At 60.8% G+C, this 20,064-nt stretch overlaps 2 protein-coding genes across 5 annotated transcripts in view; one reads left to right on the top strand and one right to left on the bottom strand.

Annotated features, from left to right (window-relative positions):
- The window catches only part of WDR25 (WD repeat domain 25), a 134,499-nt gene extending 126,848 nt beyond the window's left edge, over positions 1–7,651 (top strand). Inside the window, exons 4-6 of the mRNA XM_036842621.1 lie at positions 3,747–3,917; positions 6,468–6,608; positions 7,187–7,651. Coding sequence (XP_036698516.1) covers positions 3,747–3,917; positions 6,468–6,608; positions 7,187–7,408 — 534 coding nt within the window. The 3' untranslated portion in view covers positions 7,409–7,651. The remainder of the gene's footprint in view (positions 1–3,746; positions 3,918–6,467; positions 6,609–7,186) is intronic.
- Positions 7,652–13,106: 5,455 nt separating this feature from the next.
- The window catches only part of BEGAIN (brain enriched guanylate kinase associated), a 44,390-nt gene continuing 37,432 nt past the window's right edge, over positions 13,107–20,064 (bottom strand). For 2 of the 4 annotated variants that reach the window (XM_036845032.1, XM_036845033.1), the window contains 4 exons: positions 19,149–19,215; positions 18,587–18,694; positions 16,110–16,193; positions 13,138–15,179 (listed from right to left, as the gene is read on the bottom strand). In XM_036845032.1, the coding sequence (XP_036700927.1) occupies positions 13,818–15,179; positions 16,110–16,193; positions 18,587–18,694; positions 19,149–19,215 (1,621 nt within the window). In that variant the 3' untranslated portion in view covers positions 13,138–13,817. Of the gene's footprint in view, positions 15,180–16,109; positions 16,194–18,586; positions 18,695–19,148; positions 19,216–19,540; positions 19,613–20,064 lie in introns of those variants that run through there. The other 2 variants (XM_036845034.1, XM_036845035.1) reach the window with 2 other exon arrangements.

Genomic DNA, 20,064 nt, shown 5'->3' on the forward strand with positions numbered 1-20,064 from the left:
ATCTGCTCATTCACTGATCCAGCCCTTAATTCAGCACAACTTACTGATGCCTGCAGTGTGCAGACCCCGTCCTGGCCAAGGGTGCCCCAGAGATGTGACAGGCGTCTGTCCCCAGGAACTCACAGTCCTGTGGGGCGGGCAGGTGGCCTCGGCCATCCTGGGGGGCCCAGAGCAGTGTCTCCCTCACTTTCCCTCCAGGCTTGGGTGCAGAGGACTGGCCGGGGTGGAGGGGAGGGGGCACTGGGGCCCCCAGCCCTCCCTCTTTCTGGGGTCCAGCAGCGCATAGACGCGAGAGGCTGGCTTGTTGTCCGGTCTAGGCCCCTGGTGGTGCTGACTCAAAACCAGCCGCGGAGCGGGCAGGGATGCCCCAGGCACACGGTGAGTCGGCAGCGGGCCAGGACCGGAGCCTGCCCCCAACCCCGCGCACCTCGGAAGTGGCACGGCCCCGGGAAGGGGTAGGTGAGCCTTCGGATGAATCCAGAGCAGCCCAGAGTTACCCAGGTCTGTTTGGTGGGCCAAGCAGACAAGATTTTAAGGATATTCAGTGATTTTCATCACACCTGAACGTGTCTTGATCACGTCTTCCATTTTTCCCAAAGCCGTAGACTTTTGGCCAAGTGTCTACAACTGTCTGCCGACAGAGGCCCTGGTTGCCAGAAGAGTCTGAGTGAGGTTCCCTCTGGATCCAGCTAGTTAAGCCCGTGTAGCGCTGTCCCACGCCCCTGGGATGGGACGTACCAGCTGTCGGTGTAATTAAGGTTGCCATAAAACCCACCAGCTAGACACACAAATGGCTCCTCTGCTCTTTCCCGGGGCAGTAGCAGTTGTGAAGGCAAGTAAATCATGTTCAGCGGCAATCACTTCAAAGGTCAGCCTTCCACTTACAGCAGCGTTATTGGCAGGGATCGCCCGTAACACGGCTTGTTTCCCGGCCATTCGATTTTACGACGCCCTAATGAATTGGGCCATTTCCATCCATTCTCAGGAAGTGTACAGAACAAGGGTTTTCGTTCTCCTGGAAAAGGCAGGTGGTGTGTTGGTGGGCACGTGGGTAGTTCTGCCGGGGACAGGCCGAGGACCCCTGGCACATCGCTTCTCTGGGCCTTGACACCGCCCTCTGGGGGCAGCTTCCTCCTGCTGCCATCAGGAGATGATTTCTGTGAAACCCCCGGCCAGTGGCTGGAACTCAATGGGCCCTCCTCTTCCTCCAGGCTTTCCTGGGTCAGTGTGTTTCCCAAGTGCGTGTGGGGATCCAGGTGCCGCCGCTGGAGAGGGGCTCAGGTGCCCACGGATGTCACGGTCCTGCCCATCGGCAGCCATTCCCTATGGGCTCTTGGGGCTGTGTCCCCACCGCCCGGGAGGAGACGCTCCTCAGTGCACAGGCCACATCTACGGACGTGAGTTGGGCCGGACTTATTCCTCTCCTGGCACTTGCTGCCCCTGCCATCCTTGATTCCCTGCTCCTCGCTTGGCCTGTGGTGATGGGGAGGGCTTCGGGAAAGGCGGCAGGAAGGCCTTCAGGCCCCATATGGCCTTGGCAGATGGAGGCCTGGGGTGGCTGGTGGGGAGAGTGGTTTAAGTCAGAGGTGGCCATGGCGCTGGGGATGGGAGGAGGGGATGGATCTGGAGCCATGATGACGGGCCTTGCTCCCTCCCTTCCCTTCTCTTCCCACCAGAGCAGATTCCAAACCCTGCCTTGGGACAGCGCTGTTCTTTGAGTTGGAATGTTGTGCACTTATCAGAGCACATGTTGGGGACTCTGGTGGTCCACGTCCCCTCCCAGGCTCTAGACCGCTGCCCCAGCTCCAGACTGGGCAGGCCAGAGCATCTGCCAGCAGCACAGCTCTGGAGCTTTCCTTCCAGTCCACACTCCAGGAGACTCATGGCTACCTGGAAGGGCAAAGCGGGCATGTGGGATCCTGGTGCACAGAGTGGGAGAGGAAGGGAGGGAGGGAGGTGGGCAGTTCCACGCTGCCTGGGGAGCAGCTACACAGGCTGGCCAGTGTTCAGAGGCCTGCAGGGCTGCCCTCACTTTTCTACCCCTGGACTATTCCTCAGGCTCCAGGGGGCCCACCCTGAAATCGCCCTAGCTGAGGGCTGCTTCTGAAGAGGCTCAGAGAAGGTAATCGTTTGTTCCCCACCCTCCCCCAGGAATTTGTCCCAGCGTTTACTGAGGCAGGACTTGGCCAGCAGGAGACGGGGATGTGGGCCCCAGAGAAGCACCACACCCTGGCCCTGCGCCCTGGAGCAAATCCCTGTATCTCTCTGAGCCTCAGTGTTCCGCATCTGGAGAATGGGTCTCAAAATACCCCTCTGTCTAAATTGGACTTATGGAGTGCTGCATTTAATGTGAATTTGACTTATGTATATTAGAAAGAGGATGATAGAAAATCTAGGTCTGAAACATTTGAAAGTTTGTAAACTCCAGTTTTTTATTTATTTTGTATTTATTTACTATTTTAAATTATATTTATTTATTTTTTTTGGCTGCGTTGGGTCTTCGTTGCTGCGTGCGGGCTTTCTCTAGTTGCGGTGAGCGGGGGCTACTCTTCCTTGTGGTGCGCAGGCTTCTCACTGCGGTGGCTTCTCTTGCTGCAGAGCACGGGCTCTAGGCGCACAGGCTTCAGTAGTTGTGGCGCACGGGCTTCAGTAGTTGTGGCGCACGGGCTTAGTTGCTCTGCGGCACATGCGATCTTCCGGGACCAGGGCTCGAACCCGTGTCCGCTGCCTTGGCAGGCGGATTCTTAACCACTGCACCACCAGGGAAGCCCCTAAACTCCAGTTTTTAAATAAGTATGAAGACAGCTCGTTTCACGGCCGGCTGCCGAGGTGCCGGAGAGCTGTGTTTATGCTGTGGCCACATGGTGGCGCCCTGGGAGCTGGTAAACAGGCCGCCAGGCCCGGCAGGCGGGCCCGAGGCACTGTGCCCGCGGCCGGGTGATCACTATTGCAATTTAAAATTGTGTTGCGCAGGAGTTTACTGCATGGAGGTACGTGTTAGTCCGGGTGCTGGGACCCCCACCCCGCCCCTGCCCAGCCCAGTTGCTGTAGGCTGGAAGGTTCATGTGAGAAAATGCCCTGAAGAAAGCGGAACAACAGCTTGACGCTTAATTGCGTTAGTTTAGAGACAGGAGGCTGTGGAATGTTGGTGATGACGTAAGAAAGAAAGAGTGTCTTTAAAGCTAACTTACATGCTGCGGTTCTGGCTCCATGGGCTCGAGGACACTGGCTCCCACGATGCACTTACCACTCCAGGGACGTTAGGCTGAGGCTTTGAAAGCTGTGAATTACGTGACCTCTTCAGAAGCAAGGCCCTCGCACAGAGTATGGCCCTGGTATTGATGGGCGTCACTGGTGCCCTTAGGTGCCCTTGGCTAGGCGTGGGCCCTTCCCTAAGCTCTCCTTCGTTGGGCCCCCGCTGCTCTCCAGGGGACCAGTCTGACTGGGGAGATCTTCATGCCTCCCTGGGCCCATGCGCCGGTGGGTGTGGGGAGGGCGTGGGACGCGGAGGACTGTCCGTGGGGGGAGGCAAGGCTGTGGAGGTATCACGGGGCAGGTCCTGAGGTCACCCCGCAGCAGCCCCACCTCCACGCTTGGGCTCCTCAGCCTGGGGGCGCGTTTTCCAGCACCAGCCTCTCGAAACTCTCCAGCGCTCAGGGCACTCAGTGGCCCTCCTTGTCCCTGTGTGTGGGCACCCGCCCTGTACCCCTGGGGCCCACCGGCATGACGGGCGCCCGCTCTTGCAGGTGGTGAGAAGCTACAAGGCCACCATCCAGCAGACCTTGGACATCCTCTTCCTCCGGGAAGGCTCCGAGTTTCTGAGCAGCACAGATGCTTCGAGCCGAGACTCTGCCGACCGCACCATTATTGCCTGGGATTTCCGGAGCTCCGCCAAAATCTCCAACCAGATTTTCCACGTGAGAAACCCTGTTTGGCATTGCTTTCAGTTTCAGGGTGCATCTGTGTAGTCCCGGGCTGTCTGGGGTCCCAGGTCACTTCTAAGGAGATGGTTCAGCAGACAGGACCTTTGGAGACAGATGGGCTGCCTGAAATCTGTAGGGTCGGGGAAGGCAAAATGCAGGTCCAGGCCTGCCCAGAGAAACTTCCACTGGCTCCCAGATCGGAGTGACTCCCTAACGGAGTGACTTCCTCTCACTTGTCCTCCGCCCAGCACAGCCTGGCCCCGGGGTAAGGGTGTGGAGGGGCGGCCCCGTCCAGATCCACGGGAACGTGGACGCACACCCGAGACACCCCTACCCTCCCTCCGCCACCCCAGCCAGCCTGCAGGGTTCCGCCTTGCCCTTGCTCAGTGGTTTTGGCAGGGGCTGTGACTCAAGGGTTCAAGCAGGGACCCCGAAGGTAGACCACCTGCATTAAAATCCTGCATTCACCACTTACAAGCAGAGGGCCTGGGCCCATTATTTACCCTCTTTGATTCTCATTTTTCTCTTCGTAAACTGAGGGTGAGAATGTTTCTTGCCTCATAGAATGGCTTTGAGAATTAAAAGACATAAATACTTATAAAGAATCTAGCACAGTGCCAGGCACAGGGAGTTCTCCATAAAATGCACTACCTATCATCACCAGCACCTCTATTACCATATCCATCACCATCACCATCACCACTGTATTACCACCATCACCGCCATCATCATCACCATCACCTCTATTACCATCACCACTATCATCATCATCACTACCATCACCACCATCACCATCTCCAACACCATCACCACCATCATCCTCATCATCACCACCATCCTCAATCATCACCATCACCATCACCACCATCATTATCATCACCGCCATCACCAACATCACTATCACCACCCACCATCGTCTTTTAAGATTTCAAATTAGCTATGGCTAATCTCTTTGGTGCTGCCACCCTGAATTTAAAAATATATGTCAGGTGTATATATACACCATCTTCCTCTCCCTGCTTTTTCCCTTGTTCTTAGAGGATTCTAAGTGACCCTGAGCCAACCTGCCTCTAGACCGTCACTTCAGGGTTCTAGTGCAACCCGCTGAGAAAGATGAGCCCTGGGAGGGCCCGGCGGGGCATGTCTAGCCAGCGGGGCGTCCTGCCTCTGACGGCGCTGCAGAGACCAGGGAAGCAAGTGAGGCAGAGAAAGTGCTGTGTGCCTGAGGCACCAGCCCTGCTAGGGTCACACCTCCTCACCTTCTGTGCAGGCGAGCAGGCACTCTGCCTGGTAGCGTCACACCGGGAGCTCGTTATCAGGTTACCATGTGCCTCTGACAGCACATTAGCCTGCAGCCATGGTTCCAACTGCTCCTGACGTCACCCTCTGAATTTAGCCTCATTTAGAGGCTGTGGCTTCAGGACATCACTTAGAACACGGAACAGGTACAATGGAGAAGGGAGCTTTTGGGGGTGTTTCTGTGTGACCGAGCCTGTTAAACAGTGAGATTTCCCCTCCTGTTTGGAACCCCTTGTGCAGGCGTTTACCTCCCCGCTTGGCGGCTTGGCCAGTCACCTTCTCACTTACTGTGCGTTCAGGCTGCGCGGGACCCTGGGCTGGGCTGGGGACCCTCGATGACTCACTGTGGAGGTGGGGAGATGGGCGTGCGGATCCGTTTTCTGTCGCTGTGTAACAAATTACAAATTACCATAAACCTGGTGGCTTAAATCAATAGAAGTGTATTCTTTGAGCGACGGAGGCCAGAAGTTTGTAGAAAGTGTCACGGGGCTGAAATGAAGAGGTTGTCAGGGCCCGCTGCCCTTGGAGGCTCGGGGGAGCATCTGTCCCCCGCTTCTTCCAGCCTCTGGCGGCCGCCGGTGATACTCGGCACGTGGCTGCATCACTCCGGTCTCCGTGCCAACACCTTCAGGTCTCCCTCTGCTCCGTCTTCGCATCGCCTCCTCTGCGTGTCTGATCTCCTCTGCTTCCCTTTTAGAAGGGTTCGTGTGATTGCATGTAGGGCAGTAATACACGATAATCTCCTCATCTCAAGATCCTTAAGTTAATTATATCTGCAAGTTCCCACCGCCTTTTTTTTTTTTGGACATATAAGGTGACATTCACAGGTCCCAGGAATTAGGACATGGAAGTATTTGGTGGGACATTTCTCAGTCTACTCCAAAGGCCATGAGCCAAGGAGTGCAGGGGGCCCCTAGAAGCCGGAAAGGACAAGGGAGCAGATTCCCCCCTAAAGACTCCGGAGGGAACAAAGCCCTGCTGGCATCTTGAGTTTAGTTAGCCCAGAGAGACCGTTTTGGACTTCTGACCTCCAGAACTGTGAGATAATAAATGTGTGTTGCTTTAAGCCATGAAATTGGAGGCATTTTGTTACAGCAGCAGCAGGAAATTCACACAGACCCCTAAGCCAAGGTCTGGGCAGAGGGCCCGAGGCCCCACGGGCAGAGTTTGGGGGGTGAGTCCGTCAGAGGCAGAAGCCCAGGTGGGAGCCCCCTCCACCCTCTCTGTGGCCCTGCTCTTTCTCAGGAGAGGTACACCTGCCCCAGCCTCACCTTGCACCCGAGGGAGCCTGTGTTCCTGGCGCAGACCAACGGCAACTACCTGGCCCTCTTCTCCGCCGTGTGGCCCTACCGGATGAGCAGACGACGGCGCTACGAGGGGCACAAGGTACCTCGGCCCTGTCCCCCAGGTGGAAGGTTGTCCCACTGACAACGCCAGCAAGGGGCTTGCGGCCCCTGAGGGCATGGACCCTCTGTCCAGGCAATGTGTGTTTCCTGTTTCCCAGGTGACCCCATGCCACGTGGCCTGGTGTCCACTCTAGGCCCCGGGCCCCAGCTGCTGGGCAGGGACGGTTTCCTTGATCTGTCTGTCGGCTCACGGGGACAGGTCACGGGGCTTGGGGAGGGGCGGAGGACGGAACGGGGGTGGGGCTGTTTCTCCATCTGCCCCCTTTCCCTGCTGAGGGCTGCCTCACGGGGCAGAGCCAGTGGGGCCCCAGCGCCTGGCGCTGAGGCCAGACGCCGTCAGCTGGGCTAGAGCTGGGCTCCCTGGATTACACTGAACCAGCCTTGCGACACAGGCCCGTGCCGGGGCCCCGGGCTCACGGCAGGAGCTCGGCCGCTGGGTGTGAGGCCCAGCCCTGCTCCTGGCCGGCTCTGGGCCCCAGCGCGCTCCCCTGCGGGAGGGGCAGGGAGGCCGTGCGCCCTGTGCCGCGTGGCCTGCTCACCCCGGATCGCCCTCTGCAGGTGGAAGGCTACTCGGTGGGCTGCGAGTGCTCTCCAGACGGTGACCTGCTGCTGACGGGCAGTGCCGACGGCCGGGTCCTGGTGTACAGCTTCCGCACCGCCAGCCGCGCCCGCACGCTGCACGGGCACACGCAGGCCTGTGTGGGCACCACCTTCCACCCCGTGCTGCCCTCCGTCCTCGCCACCTGCTCCTGGGAGGGCGACGTTAAGATCTGGCACTGAGCCTCCCAGCGTGGAACCTTCCAGACACCGGCCGGGGTGGGTGGTCGGTGTGTGTGATGACGAGGACCTGAGGTTGGCTTCGTGGTCGGGCTCGGGTGGACGCCGCCTTCTCCGCCCTCTGAGCCTCAGTGTCCTCATCTGTAAAATGGGGACAAAATCCCTGTGTCTCGGGGTTCCGAGGGCTACATTAGCAAAAGCACCTGGCACGCTGCTGGTGATGCTCAATAAACGTGAGTGTTTTGCTATTTCTTAGGTTATTTCAGCGACAAATATGTATCGGCTCCCCACTCGCAGGCCTGCTGGAGCTTGGAGACAAAACCTGGGGTGGGAGCTGGAGGGGGGGCAGCCCCCGGGGGCTCTGGGTCCAGGTCTGCCCGCCCCCCAGTCTCACAGGGCCTGCTCAGGCGCGGGCCGCCCTCTCCCTCCCCCGAAGCGTGGCCAGCGGGGTCCCCGGGTTTGCCCGAGCCCCGGGCCATCTGCGCTCCTCCTTGCCCACTGCCTGTCAGGTGTGCGCGCTGCCCACGGGAGTGCGTCTGCCCCGGGGGAGGGAGCAATGTGGAGAAGCAAAGGGCCCTTGAGGAGCCCTAAGCCCCAGGAGCCCAAAGATCCACCGATGGGTGAGGGTGGGGACCAAAGGTGCACGTCTCAGGACAGGGGCATCCCTGAAGCCTTGGAAGTCTCCCTGGAGGGGGCAGACCATGAGCCTGTGAGGAGGGTGTCCCCGGCAGGGGGTCAGTGAGAAAACACAGGGGACCTGAGGAGAGGCCACAGGAGCAGGTGGTGCCCAGCCTGGCCTCTCCAGAACCTGGGCTCCAGGCCTGGCTCTGCTGTCAGTGTAGCTGAAACCAAGTCATATTTCCTCTCGGAGCCTCAGTTCCCGCCTCTGTAAAGTGGTGTCAGAATCCCCAGCCTGCAGACTTGCGGTGAGGGTCCAAGAAGGTCAAGTGTGTGGTGGGTGTCAGCACCCTGGGAGCTCCAGTCTGGGGAGGGGGACTGGGCAGATTGGGAGGGGCTCTGGGGCTTGCTGGGGTGGTAAACGTTTATTTCAGTGTGTCTAACTCACCCCCGGACCCTTGGGAATCTTGGGGTCCACAGGCAGGGCATCCCAAGCAGAGGGAGGGGCAGTGCAAAGGCCCTGAGGCGGGACTCATCCTGAGGGCCGACTCCTTGTCTGTCCTTCGTCCTCATCCCCTGCAGTCAGCACGAAGCCTGGCCTGCAGTGGGTGTTGAGTGCACGCTGTGTCCCCGAGCTGGGCCGGAGAGACCAGAGCCAAGCGCGTGGGTGGGTGTGAGCACGGGATCCCGGGTGTCCCTCACACCGTGCCCCTCGGAGGGTGAAGGAAGGGAACTCCCCAGGCCTGGGCAGGATGCAGGGTCCCAGGGACCCTGTGTCCCCTGGGCTGGGTGTGGTGGAAGCTCAGGGTGGAATCACTTCAGGGTGGAAGTTTCAAGAATGGCTTCTTTGGTGGAGGGAAAGATAACCGCACCCCACGCTCAGCCCTGGCGGAAGTGGAGGCCCGCACGGGGGGCTGCCCCAGCCTGAGCAGAGGGGAGTCTCAGTGTGCATCCACTCAGAGCCTGGGCAGGCAGTGGACACTCCTGCCTCACCCCTCACGCCCCCAGGTGGCTTCGCCTGCTCTGAGTGGGGAGCTCTGTGACCTGTGAAGCCCGCCTTGGGGTCACTTCCTCTGTGAAGCCTTCCCAGGTTACAGCTGCCTCCCGCTGCCCCCTGTGCTGGGCCCCTCTTCCCCCAGCACCCCCCGCCCTGCTCCTTCAGGGCTCCGAGTGTAACAGGCGCCCTGAGCCCCGTTCCCTCCTGATGCTGCCTCCCAGCGTGCGTGCTCAGTGCAGTGCAAACTTCCCGGGCTCGCAGGGCCCTGCTCCCGGCTGCATCCCTGGCCCCTGCGTGCGGGAGGCATTCTGTGAATAACTGCAGGTAAGACCTGCCCACAGGATGTGGGCTTTGGGATCAGACGGCCGTGGACTTCAACCCCGTCACCCCCTTTCGCTATTGTGCGGTCACAGCCAGTGCTGAGCTGCCTCAGTGTCCCCTGCTGTAAATGAGAACTCATAGTACCCAGCTTGTGGGGATTCACGAGGTTGGGTGCGATAGCTCTCGGCAGGACGTGTATGCAGCAGGCGCTCAGGAGCCAGCAGTGGGAGTATCAGTATTAGTGATAATATCAGCATCAGTGTCAGCCCAGCCACTGGTGCAGGAGTTGAGCCAGTTCAGGCCAGAGGGCGCAGTTGGGTTCATCCTCAGACCTGGTCTGGCGAGACCCTCTCCGGCCAGCTCTGGCTCACTCTCACGGCAGAAGCCCCCAGTGAGCTACTCCCAGTTGACAAGTCTCAGGGAAGGCCTCTGATTGGCTGGCTTGTGTCACATGCCCGCCCCAGACCAGGGGCCCCTGGCCAGGCATAGCTGCCACTATGCAGCTGGAGGGGAGAGTGATGGGACCCCCACAGTATTGTCATGAGGGTGTGTCCCCCCAGGTCCAGCCTGAACAGTCCCGTGGCAGGCATTTGTCGGATGGATTGACAACGTGTGAATGAACCCAGACACAGGCCAGGAGGGGAGGCTGTGCTCGTCTGGGGCTAGGGGGGCCTGGCCTTCCCAGGTGCCTCTCGCCCGCCTCTCCTGCCCCCACCTTGCATCCAGCCCCAGATCCTGGGGTCCAGACATCCTGCTCTCTAGCCCAGCCCGAAGCGGGCGTTTTTCTGCCTTCCTTGATGTGGAGTGTCTTCTGAGTGAGAATTTCATCACGTGGTTTGCTGACTGCTCTCCCCACTGTGATGTGTTAATATGACCACTCATTTGTTTAATGAGCATCAGTTACAGACTGTACTCAATTGGCTTTGGCGTGGGCGCTGGGGTGTGGCCAGGGGACGACCTCCCTGCCCACCGAGCTGCCCGGCCCCTCCCCTGTGCTGAGTCCACACCCTGGCTACCTGCAGCCCTGTGCGATTTGGGGCCAGGACACCACGGGTCCCAGACCCATCACCTGCTTGCACGGGGCCTTTGTGGGCTGGTATGCTTTCGACTGCTCTTGGGGCAAACGCCAGCCAAATCTCTGTCCTTGGAGGCCGTTTCTTTACCACACTGGTCACCTTGAACCAGCCGAAGCTCTGACCCTCCTGGGACAGGGATATCCAGGTATCCCCAGACACCACTGTGGCTGTTTCTTAGCACCCCTCCCCTGTGGATTTGATTTCTTAACTACGCGCCCTGCAAGCCCTACCCCCTTCTTAGGTTATTTTACTGGGAAGAATGGCAGGTGCTCTCCGTACCCTTTATCTGTTTCTTTTTCCAAGTGCTGTCTTCCAAAGAGCATTCAAGACTCCTGATCCTCTGCAAGGTGTCTAGGAGTTCACCATTTGCAATTTTAAAATAAGAGAGCTAAATTTAGAAAGTATGGAGCAGGAATGAAAAAGGAGTGTAGGCTCTCCCCTCCACCCACCTTCCCGGGGCTGAGTGCCTACCTTCGCCTCACCCATAAATCTGAAATACAGATCTGAAGCCGTCGTGGGAGAAGAACGGTTTCATGTGGAGATGCCAGCGTGGCTGTGTCTGCTGCTGAGCGCGGCCGTGACTTTGCTGAGTGAGGCTGACGCTTGCAGCCCCCGCGAGGTGGCCGTGAGCCCCACCGTCGCGCCGAGGAGACCGATGCTCGGAGGGCAGAGGGACAGGCCCGGGAAGTCTGTGCTCCTCCCCTCCCTGGGGACCCATCTCTGGCCCAGCCTGGGGCTCTCCATGCAGTGGGACAGCCACCGGTCTCGAGGGCCCCTGGGGAGCTCACGAGTCAGCGTCCTCAGGCTCCAGAAGGGGAACCTGGCCCAGAGGGCCCAGGACTTGCCCAAGGTCACGCAGCCCTGCACTGCCCGCTGTGGGTTGAGAAGAAACATGGACAGAAGGGTCGGTGGATGGTGGGTGCACAGCCAGGGTCCTGTTGGGAGTGAGGCAGGACCGGAGTGGAGCGAGGGGGGTGCTTGGTGAAGGAGGGAAGCCCACCCCGGCTGTGGCTGGCTTCAGAGGCCATGGCAGGACTGCTCTGTGAGGCCTGTTGGCCGTCTGCGGGGAAGAGCACTCAGACTCTGAAGTGACCATGTCGGGGCCTGGCCTTCTGGGCCCAGACTGCAAAGTCCTTGGGGTTCCCAGCCCTGTGGTCCAGTCTCACAACCCACGTGGTGCTGACGAGGCCAGGGCCCCTCTGGGAGCGTCTCTGAGCGAGAGCCTGCTGGGTGCCAGGGCCCATGTGTTTTCCCCTCCACCCTCCCATTTGCCCCCCAGTTCGGTGAGGGTTGCTTCCCCACCTGCCCACAGGGAAACTGGGCCCCAGACAGGGGAGCTGACTGCCGAGCCTCTCCACAGCCCCTCCCCCGCCCGGAGGCTGCTTCCTGGGGCGCATCTGCTCCTGGGGGTGGGCAGCGGGGCCTGCAGGGGCAGGTCAGGTGCAGGCACCCTGGAGCTACACGAAGCTGGGTGGGCCGGAGAACTTCAGGCGTGCACCTGGGCCGAGGTGGTCCCCTCCCAGTGGGAAGTGCCCAGCCCCTGGAAGAAGCAGACGTAAAGCCCCCTGGAGGAGGGGCCCTCCATCCTAGGCCTTGCAGAACGTTCACAAGTACTTTCTCAAGGGCATCAATGAGCATGCTCAAACCAGGCACACAAAGAAACAAGGCAACATGGGCAGGAACCAAGATAAACAGGTCTACACAGACCCCACCTGATGGACGTGTCAGACCCAGACAGTGAGCCAGCTGTGCCCACTCTAAGGAAACAAAAGACAAGCTTGGAAGTATCTCCAGGGAATAGGAAACTATTAGAAAGTGGCATAGTGGGTTTGTAGAATAACCAGACAGAACTTCTAGAAATGGAAAACATTAATAACTAAAACTAAAAACTTGGTGGCTGTGTTTGGCAGCTGAATGGACGCAGCAGGAGAGAATTAGTGACCTGGAAGAATGCAGGCTGAGCACAGTGACACCAAGGTGTGGGTCTTAAGGAGGCAGGGACACAGAGGTAGAGGACACAGAGGTTCTGATGGCAGTCCCAGGAGGAGGAAAGGTGGAGAAATAGTTTAAGTAGTTGAGGATTTTCCTCAACTACTGAAATACAGCAATCCACAGATACAAGACTCCCTGTGAACTCCCAAAAAGGAGAAATCCACAGCGAGACACACCTCAGGGAAACTGCAGAAAACCAAAGTCAAAGGGAAGATCTTACGCAGCTGGAGAGAAAAAGATTAGCACCAAAGGAACAGCTCCTGGGGAGGGGGGGACTGATGGTGAGTCCCACCCCAGCAGGAAGCCAGGGGACATCTCTGTGCACTGAGGGAATGAGACCCCCGCTGACATTCTCCCCAGTGAGAATATCCTTCAGAAATGGAGCAAAGACATCTTCAGAGGAAAAAAAACCCCAGGAGAGTTTGTCACCAGCAGAGCCGAACTAAAGGAAATCCTAAGGAAATCTTGAGGCAGAAGCAAAGTCTATAAGGAACATTGTATGAAATGGCAATAATAACGTTTAGCGGGTTGAGACAATGGAAGAATTCAAACACTGGACGACACGGTGCCAGGGCCGGGGAGGAGTGTTATTATCAGGCTGCCCTGGTCTCAGAGAGGGGAGGGCAGGGGGAGACACCCAGGGCCACACGTCCTGAGATCAAAAGGCAGGGGGGAGAAGAAACTACCCAAACCCAAATTCTTTCCACCGACGTCTTTTATTAATGAATGCAAAATACAGTACTGAGACAGGGCATGCATCACAGACGACAGGAAAGCAAGCTACAGAACCCGGGGTCGGAGGGCCTCATTACATCTGAGGTAGAGCGAGGTGGTGCCGGGGAGCGGGACACTGGGGGACGAGCACCGGCCCCACTCGGGACTACGGACCACGGGGGAGCTGGGGGTGGTCGTCAGCCACACGGCGAGAACAGCTGAAAACGTTACACATCCCTCCACCCGTTCCAGTTCCCCTCTTTGTGGACAGAGCGTCAGGGTTCCCTTGTCACTGGCTGGCGGGGGGTCTCCGCAGGACACCGTCCTTCCCTCTGGGGGGCAGGCCCCACTCGCCCTCACCCGAAAATCAAGGAGTGTTGCGTCGAAAACGCCTAGGCTGCCATCCAGGGAGCTGGAGGCTGAGTGCGTTAAGAAAGACCCTTTTGCTCTATAAAAATAGTTGCACTTTATAAAAGGGGGCCTGCTCATCTCCGGTGGGGAAGGAGGTTGCTGTGTGAGAAACGGTCCACCGTGGCGGTGCAGGGGCGGACGAGACACGTGGGTGGGGTCCCCCCCCCAGGCTCGACGGGGTCCTCGTTTGCGGGGCCGGGAGGATGGGTATCGGGGAGGCGAGGCAGCGCCCCTCGGGACCCGGTGTGCGGGGTGGCCGCGGCCGAGGCCTGCACGTGGGCGCTCAGTTGAGCAGGGTTCCGTAGAGCTGGGCTTTCGTGAGGCTGTCCTTGCGGCTGAGCCCCGAGCCGCCAGTCCGAGGGAAGGCGGGCTGGGGGCTGAGGCGGGCGCCGGGGTGCATCTCCGGGGAGGCCTCCATGGAGCTGGGCCCCAGGGAATCCCTGGAGCTCCGGGGGCTGTGCTCGGGCTCGGGGCTGCCGCCCGCGCCACACAGCTGCACCCCGAGCCTCTCCCGCTCCCCCTCGCTGGCCGCGTAGCTGGGCAGGGGCTCAGCCGAGCGGCCGGGGCTGAGGCTCAGGTCACCGGCCGCCCGGAGGTAGCGGGGCTCGGCCAGGTGGCCCTGGGAGAGGTCATCGCCCTCCGAGAAGCTGTCAGCCTTGTAGCTGGCATAGAGGGGGCTGGCGCGGCCCTCGGCCTTCTCGCCCGGGCCGCCTCCGGCCCCAAAGTAGCGGTCGCTGAAGCCGCTGGGCGAGGCGCGGCCGGGAGGGGGGGCGGCGGCGGCGGCGGCCGGGAAGGGGTAGGCGCCGATGTCCTCCACGCTCAGCGGCCGCCACTGGCCGCGCACGTCCTCTGCAGCCAGCCGGGCCGACCCCGGCTTGGCCCGCAGGTTCCACAGGTTGGGGGGCATCAGGGCGGGCTGGGGGCCGGGGGAGACCGGGAAGCGGTAGGGCTCGGCGGGGTACGGCGACACAGTCCTCGCGAAGCCCGGGGCCGCCTCGGCCTCGAGCGGGGCGGCCACTGCGGCCGCGGCCGAGGCGTAGCGTGGGCTGCTCCCGTAGGCCGCAGGCGGCTTGCGGCCGAAGAGCTCGTCGCGGCTGTTCAGGTAGATGGCCTGCTGCGAGGCGGTGAGCGTGCTGGCCTGGGCGTGCTCCTTCTCCTCCGACGTGGCGCTGAAGCTCGAGTAGGAGCTGGACGTGGGCAGTGAGGCCGCGTAGCCCGCGAAGGCCTCGTGCCGGTAGCCCGCGGGGTAGGCCGCCGCCGCGGCCTCCTCCTCCTCCTCGGCCGCGCTGTCAGTGGAATTCTGGGCCCGCAGGAAGCCCACGTCGGTCACGGGCCCGTCCACGCTGGGCCGCCGGTCCCGGCGCCGCTCCTCGGGGCAGTAGAGCGCTGTGTCGCTGCAGTAGATGTCCCCCTTGTAGGGGGGCCGGGGGCCCGGCTTCTCCAGCCTGTCGCGGAAGGCCAGGTCACGGGCTGAGGCATCCGACAGGTGGGAGGACAGGCTGCCGGGGTCTGGCTTCTCCAGCGCCTTGGCGAGGACGCAGGGGGGGACACTGTCGGCGTAGGCCGGGCGGCAGAGCGGGGAGGGCAGGCCGCAGCCTTGCTGCTCCATGTGCAGGCTCACGCGCTCCTGGAACTCTGAGGGCAGCTAGAATGGGACGCCGCGAGGAGGAGGAGGGGACGGGGGTCACGGTCAGCCCAGGAGTGGCAGCCGAGACTGACCGACCGGGGACCTGCCCAGGGCCTCTCGAATCCCAGCAGCTGGAGCCGGCGCCCGGGAGGCTCTATTTCACAAGCTCCCGGGACGTGCCTGAGAACCCCTGGTCACCGCCACCCACCCCGGCCCACTCCAGTGGGGCACCGCACAGCCTGGAGGCTGGAACCCGGGTCTGACTCGGGCCTTCCCCTGAGGGGCTGACTTGCTCTCCCAGCCCCAAGGTCTCTGGGAGGGCACCCCCGGCCCGCTCATGTGGCCTGGGTGCTCCCAAACCAGACAGACTCAGAAACAGATGCGACAAAGACTGAGGGCCAGGCGCCCAGCGGTTCCCGCGGGAGCGCCTGGTGCCCTGCGGGGGACGTCCCGCTACTGTTTGATCTATTTTGTGAGTGTCTTAGGCGTGGCCCAGGCTCGGGGAGACGGAAGGTGGAAAGGCCTGGGTGAGGGGAGGGGCGGCCTGGCTGGGGTGGGAGCCCCGGGTCCGAGGCTGGGCCCTGTGGCCTCGGCCCAGTGACTCCCGGGTGAAGCCAGTTTCTTATCTCTGAAATGAGCACCGTCAGGAATTGTACCCAAACCAAACCACAGGGTTTCGGGGAGGCTCACACAGCGGGTGGGGGCCGGGAGCAGTCCCCGGAGGAAACGGGGGGAGTGTGCCGGCTGTCCGACTGGTGGGGGGGTGTGTATGGGGCGGTCCCTCCACCACGTACTCAGAGAGGCCAGGGCACGGCAGGATCGAGCAGGGCCGGGGCACTCGGGCGCAGCCAGCCCCTTCGCTCTCAAGGGTGGGACCTGCGAGGAAGGAGCCCCGAGTGGTGGCGGGGGGGGCAGCGGTGGGCCTGGCCGGGGCGGGGCTCACGTTACCTCGGACACCTTATGGCCCCTGCCGTAGGTCTGGCTGCACTGCAGCAGCTGGGCCGCTAGATTGCAGTCCTTCCTATAGAGCTCCTAAAAGACAAGAGAAGCTGTTTTGCACAGGCTCGCCCCTCGCCAAGGTCGCTGCCACCCTGACCGGTGCCCAGTGGCCAACGCGGAAACCGGCGGGCAGAGCCAGCTGTGCAGTGGGCAGCACGAGGATCCTCTCTAGGCCTCACACTCTCGCCTGCAGAACGGGGGCCCCTGCTCTGACCTGGAGCCGCTAGTGCGTGGAGGGCGCCCTCCCAGGCGGTCCCACCACTGACCTGGGTGGGAAGCTCCCACAGGGTGGGGGGCAGTGGGAGAAGAAGGGCCCGCAATGTGCCCTAAAGTCCCGGAGGCCCCAGGCATGGACACCAGGCCAGTCTCCCTGCCCTCGGCCTCTGAGTCCCTCCCAAGGGAACGCAGTGGAGAGCGCCGGCAGCGGCGAGGGGCTACGAACGGGCCTGCCGCTCCCACGTCTCGGAGTGAGGCCTGGACACGGGCGTGGCTGCGGGGACGGGCAAGGGTCAGGGCGAGTGGGGGGCAGAGGGCCTGTGTGACCCCAGGTCCGGGCGGGGACCAGCTCAGCCTCCTGAGCTGAAAACAGATGCAAACAGTAGGAATCGAGGGGATTTGGTTTCATCTTTGGAAAATCTCTGTTGCATGTGCCTGCTGCTGGGCCTTGGTTCCCCCTGCCGCCCGGGGACCCTCTGCAGCCAGGGCTCTGACGGGGGCGGGGGGTCTGGGGTCCACCGATGGGCCCTGAGGTCCACCTGCTCCCATAGTCTCAACTCAACCAGGCCCAGGCGTCCTGCAGCTCAGGTGAGCTGCTGAAGGCGTGGGCACCCCTGCCGTCCCCCGACCCTGGTCCTGGAGGCTCCCGCCCCGCCACCTTCTGTACTGAGGCTGGTGCCCCGGCTTGGCCTGCACAGTGGAGGGAACCCGGGTCCCCCGCTCCTTCAATGCATCCCTGAAAGGGTATAGATGATTGAGAGCTGAGAACTGGGCTCCTGTGAGGCCCCAGACTGGCTGCCGCTGGCATCAGAGGGCTGCAGGCACTGTCTGGCCAGCCCAGACCTGCCACCAAGTTGTTAGCAGTCTTCTGAGCGCCGCCCCTCACCTCTGTGCGCTCTTCCGCCGTCTCCTACCTGTGGCATCTCCACCTGGCTGTCCAGGGCCCGGCTCCAGCCCCACGCCTGCCGCCCCCTCCCACGTCTCCCCCAGAAGGTCCCAGCCCAGGAGACGGCAGGTGGCTCCCTTCCTGCAGACTCTGACCCCTGCAGTCGGGCTGGACCCATTTTTTCTTCTCATAACCCACATCCCAAATCGGTCAATCACTTTGGTTCCAGCTTCAAAATATAACCAGAATCCAAGCCCCCCCGCTTCCCACCTCCCTGGCCGCCATCCTGGCCAAGCCACCATGGTCTTTCTCCCAGATTGCTGTCTCCTTGACCTTCCCACTCATGGCTTTGTCCTCTACGGTCTGTCCTCAGCAGAGAAGCCACCGGAGCCCAGTAAGAGTAAGTTCAGTCAGGCCACCCCTCTGTTCAAGAACCTTCAATGGCTCCCTACTTCACTCAGAAAAAACCCCCCAGATTCCTACAGGAGCCTATACAATGCAGTCTCCTGTTATCCTTCTGATCTCAGACCCTCGGCCTCTCCTCCCCACAAGAGCCCCCTCTGGTCTCTTTGCTGGTCTTCAAGTTACTCAGACCCACCTTTCCCGCTGTGGCTCTTTCTGCCTGGAAGAAGCGCCCTCCCCCGCTGTCCCATGGCCAGCTCCCTCATCGCTTTCAGGTCTCAGCTCCAGCAGCCTCTTCCAGAAGCGCCCGACTGAGATTCCCTAACCCTGCAACTGGCAGCTCCCAGCACCATCCCCTGCTTTATTTTTCTCTGCAGCATTTAGCACTTCCAAGTCACTACACAGTTGACATATCTATCCTGTTTACTGTCCGCCCTCCGCACTCCCCTGCTCAGATGTAAACTCCACGTGGGCAGGGCACTTGCTTGCCTGTGTTGTTCACACGTATTCTCAGAGCCTCGTAGGGTCTGGCCCGGCGAGGAGCAGATGCTAATCAGTGAGCGTGTGCTCAGCTGACGGGTCTGTGGAGGGCAGCGGGGCCCTTCTCGCGGGACCCTGGAAATCGGGACCCACGGGTAGCCACAGGACTCTGATGTCCACTGCGAGGGGCCCAAGGCAGGAGTCCTGAGTGGCCACGCCCCAACCTTGGGGTCAGGAAGCCCTGCCTTGACCGGGACACCGTGGCCCCATGCTCCCTATCTCAAGTCCCATCTCCTTTCAGGGGAGGGTCTCGCGGGATGCAGTTTGTGAGGCAGCCCCCGTCCTTCCCCGACTGCCCAGGTACTCCGTGAGGTCCTGACCATCCCGTCTGTCCACCCGGCCCTGTGCCAGCCCCTCAGGGTCAGAAGGGCCCGACACTCACATTGTCCTCCGATAGCTTGTCGATGGTCACCTTGGCCTCCAGCAGGTGGCTGTTGAGGGCGACGATCTCGTGGCTAAGCGCTCGCTTCTCTTCCTCATAGTGCTGGCCCTGGAGGTGGGGGACGGCAGAAGAGGGAGGTGCTCAGCAGTCGGCCAAGGCCTGGGGCCTCCTGGGTCCCCCCTCGCAGCCGATAATGAGGAGGAGCTTGGAGGCCAAGGCACGCGAGGGTCAGAGCACAGAGCAGCCCATGTTCCAGTCCCGCTCTGCCAGGGAGGAGCCAGACGGCCTTGGGCAAGTCACTGCCCCTCTGAGCCTCAGTCTCTGCTCTGCACCATGGGCACAGTGACAGGTGAGTGCTGGAGAGCACCCAATCGGGGCAGAGACAGGTGGGACCTGCCCAACCCCGGGGAGCAGGGAGCGGGCGGGGTGGAAACGAGGCCTTTGGCCCAGCTCCTCACGGGCAAGGGCATGACCGCCAGGCCCGAGGTCCTCACCATGGTTCCAGAGCTGGGGGCCCAGGGCTGGGAGTGCTGGGGTGAGGGGGGATGTGGCGTGCCCTCACCATGCGGTACAGCTTGTCCTCCAGCTCCTGGTTGATCCTTTGCAGCGCCATGTAGTTGCTCTGAATCCTGGAATGGAGGCCTTGAGGTCACTGCTGTGCCAGGCCCGACCCTCCCACGGCCCCTGTAGCCATACAGCCCGCTGAGGGCTGAACACAGGCCCCACCCTGCTCCAACTGCTCCTGTGCTAGAAAGCATCTGATTGAAGCTAACTTGTTGCAACATTTCCTGGGCCAGGGCCGAGGACCCCTGTAGATGAGAAGGGAAGGCCTGTTATTCACAAGGGACTCTGTCGGGTCCTCACTCAGAGCCGGTTAACTCACAGTTTACACACAGTCCTTACAAGGCTGGCAAAAGGGTTTACAGTTCAATAGCAGGTTAGCAGGGGTCTAACCTTCAGACTGTGTGATGTGCCCTGGGGTGAGTGCTGGGGACACACAGTGAATAGGATACGGTTCCCCCTGGAAGAGGCTGAGATGGAGGCAAGTGTTGGGTGGGAAGCCATTGCCGCCATGCGGTGTGACAGTGGAAGGGGCCGTGTCCATCCTCTCGACAACCTATGTGTAGTGTTATTGCCCCTGTCTTGCGAGTGGGGAAACTGAGGCTGGAGGTGCTTAATTAGTAAGGGACAAACAGCCTCACTGCAAATCTAATGCTCTATAAACATTTATAACAAACCAAGCCAACAGCAAAGTTTGTGTTTTCTTTACATTCTTCCTAAAAGAAGCCTGGAAAGCGTGTAATATTTTTTAGAAGAATATCCATCTTACACGTGCAGAACGATGTTTACAGAAGTTTTGTTTTTAAGGGAGTCATTGCTCAGGGTCCCGCACACCTAGCCTGCTGTCACTGGCTGCTGTGCTGCTCAAGGGAACCGTCTCTAAATGCTGGTTCACCTCCAAGGCTGGACATCGTTTT

This window comes from Balaenoptera musculus, chromosome 2, assembly GCF_009873245.2.
Source record: "Balaenoptera musculus isolate JJ_BM4_2016_0621 chromosome 2, mBalMus1.pri.v3, whole genome shotgun sequence".
Lineage (NCBI taxonomy): Eukaryota > Metazoa > Chordata > Mammalia > Artiodactyla > Balaenopteridae > Balaenoptera > Balaenoptera musculus.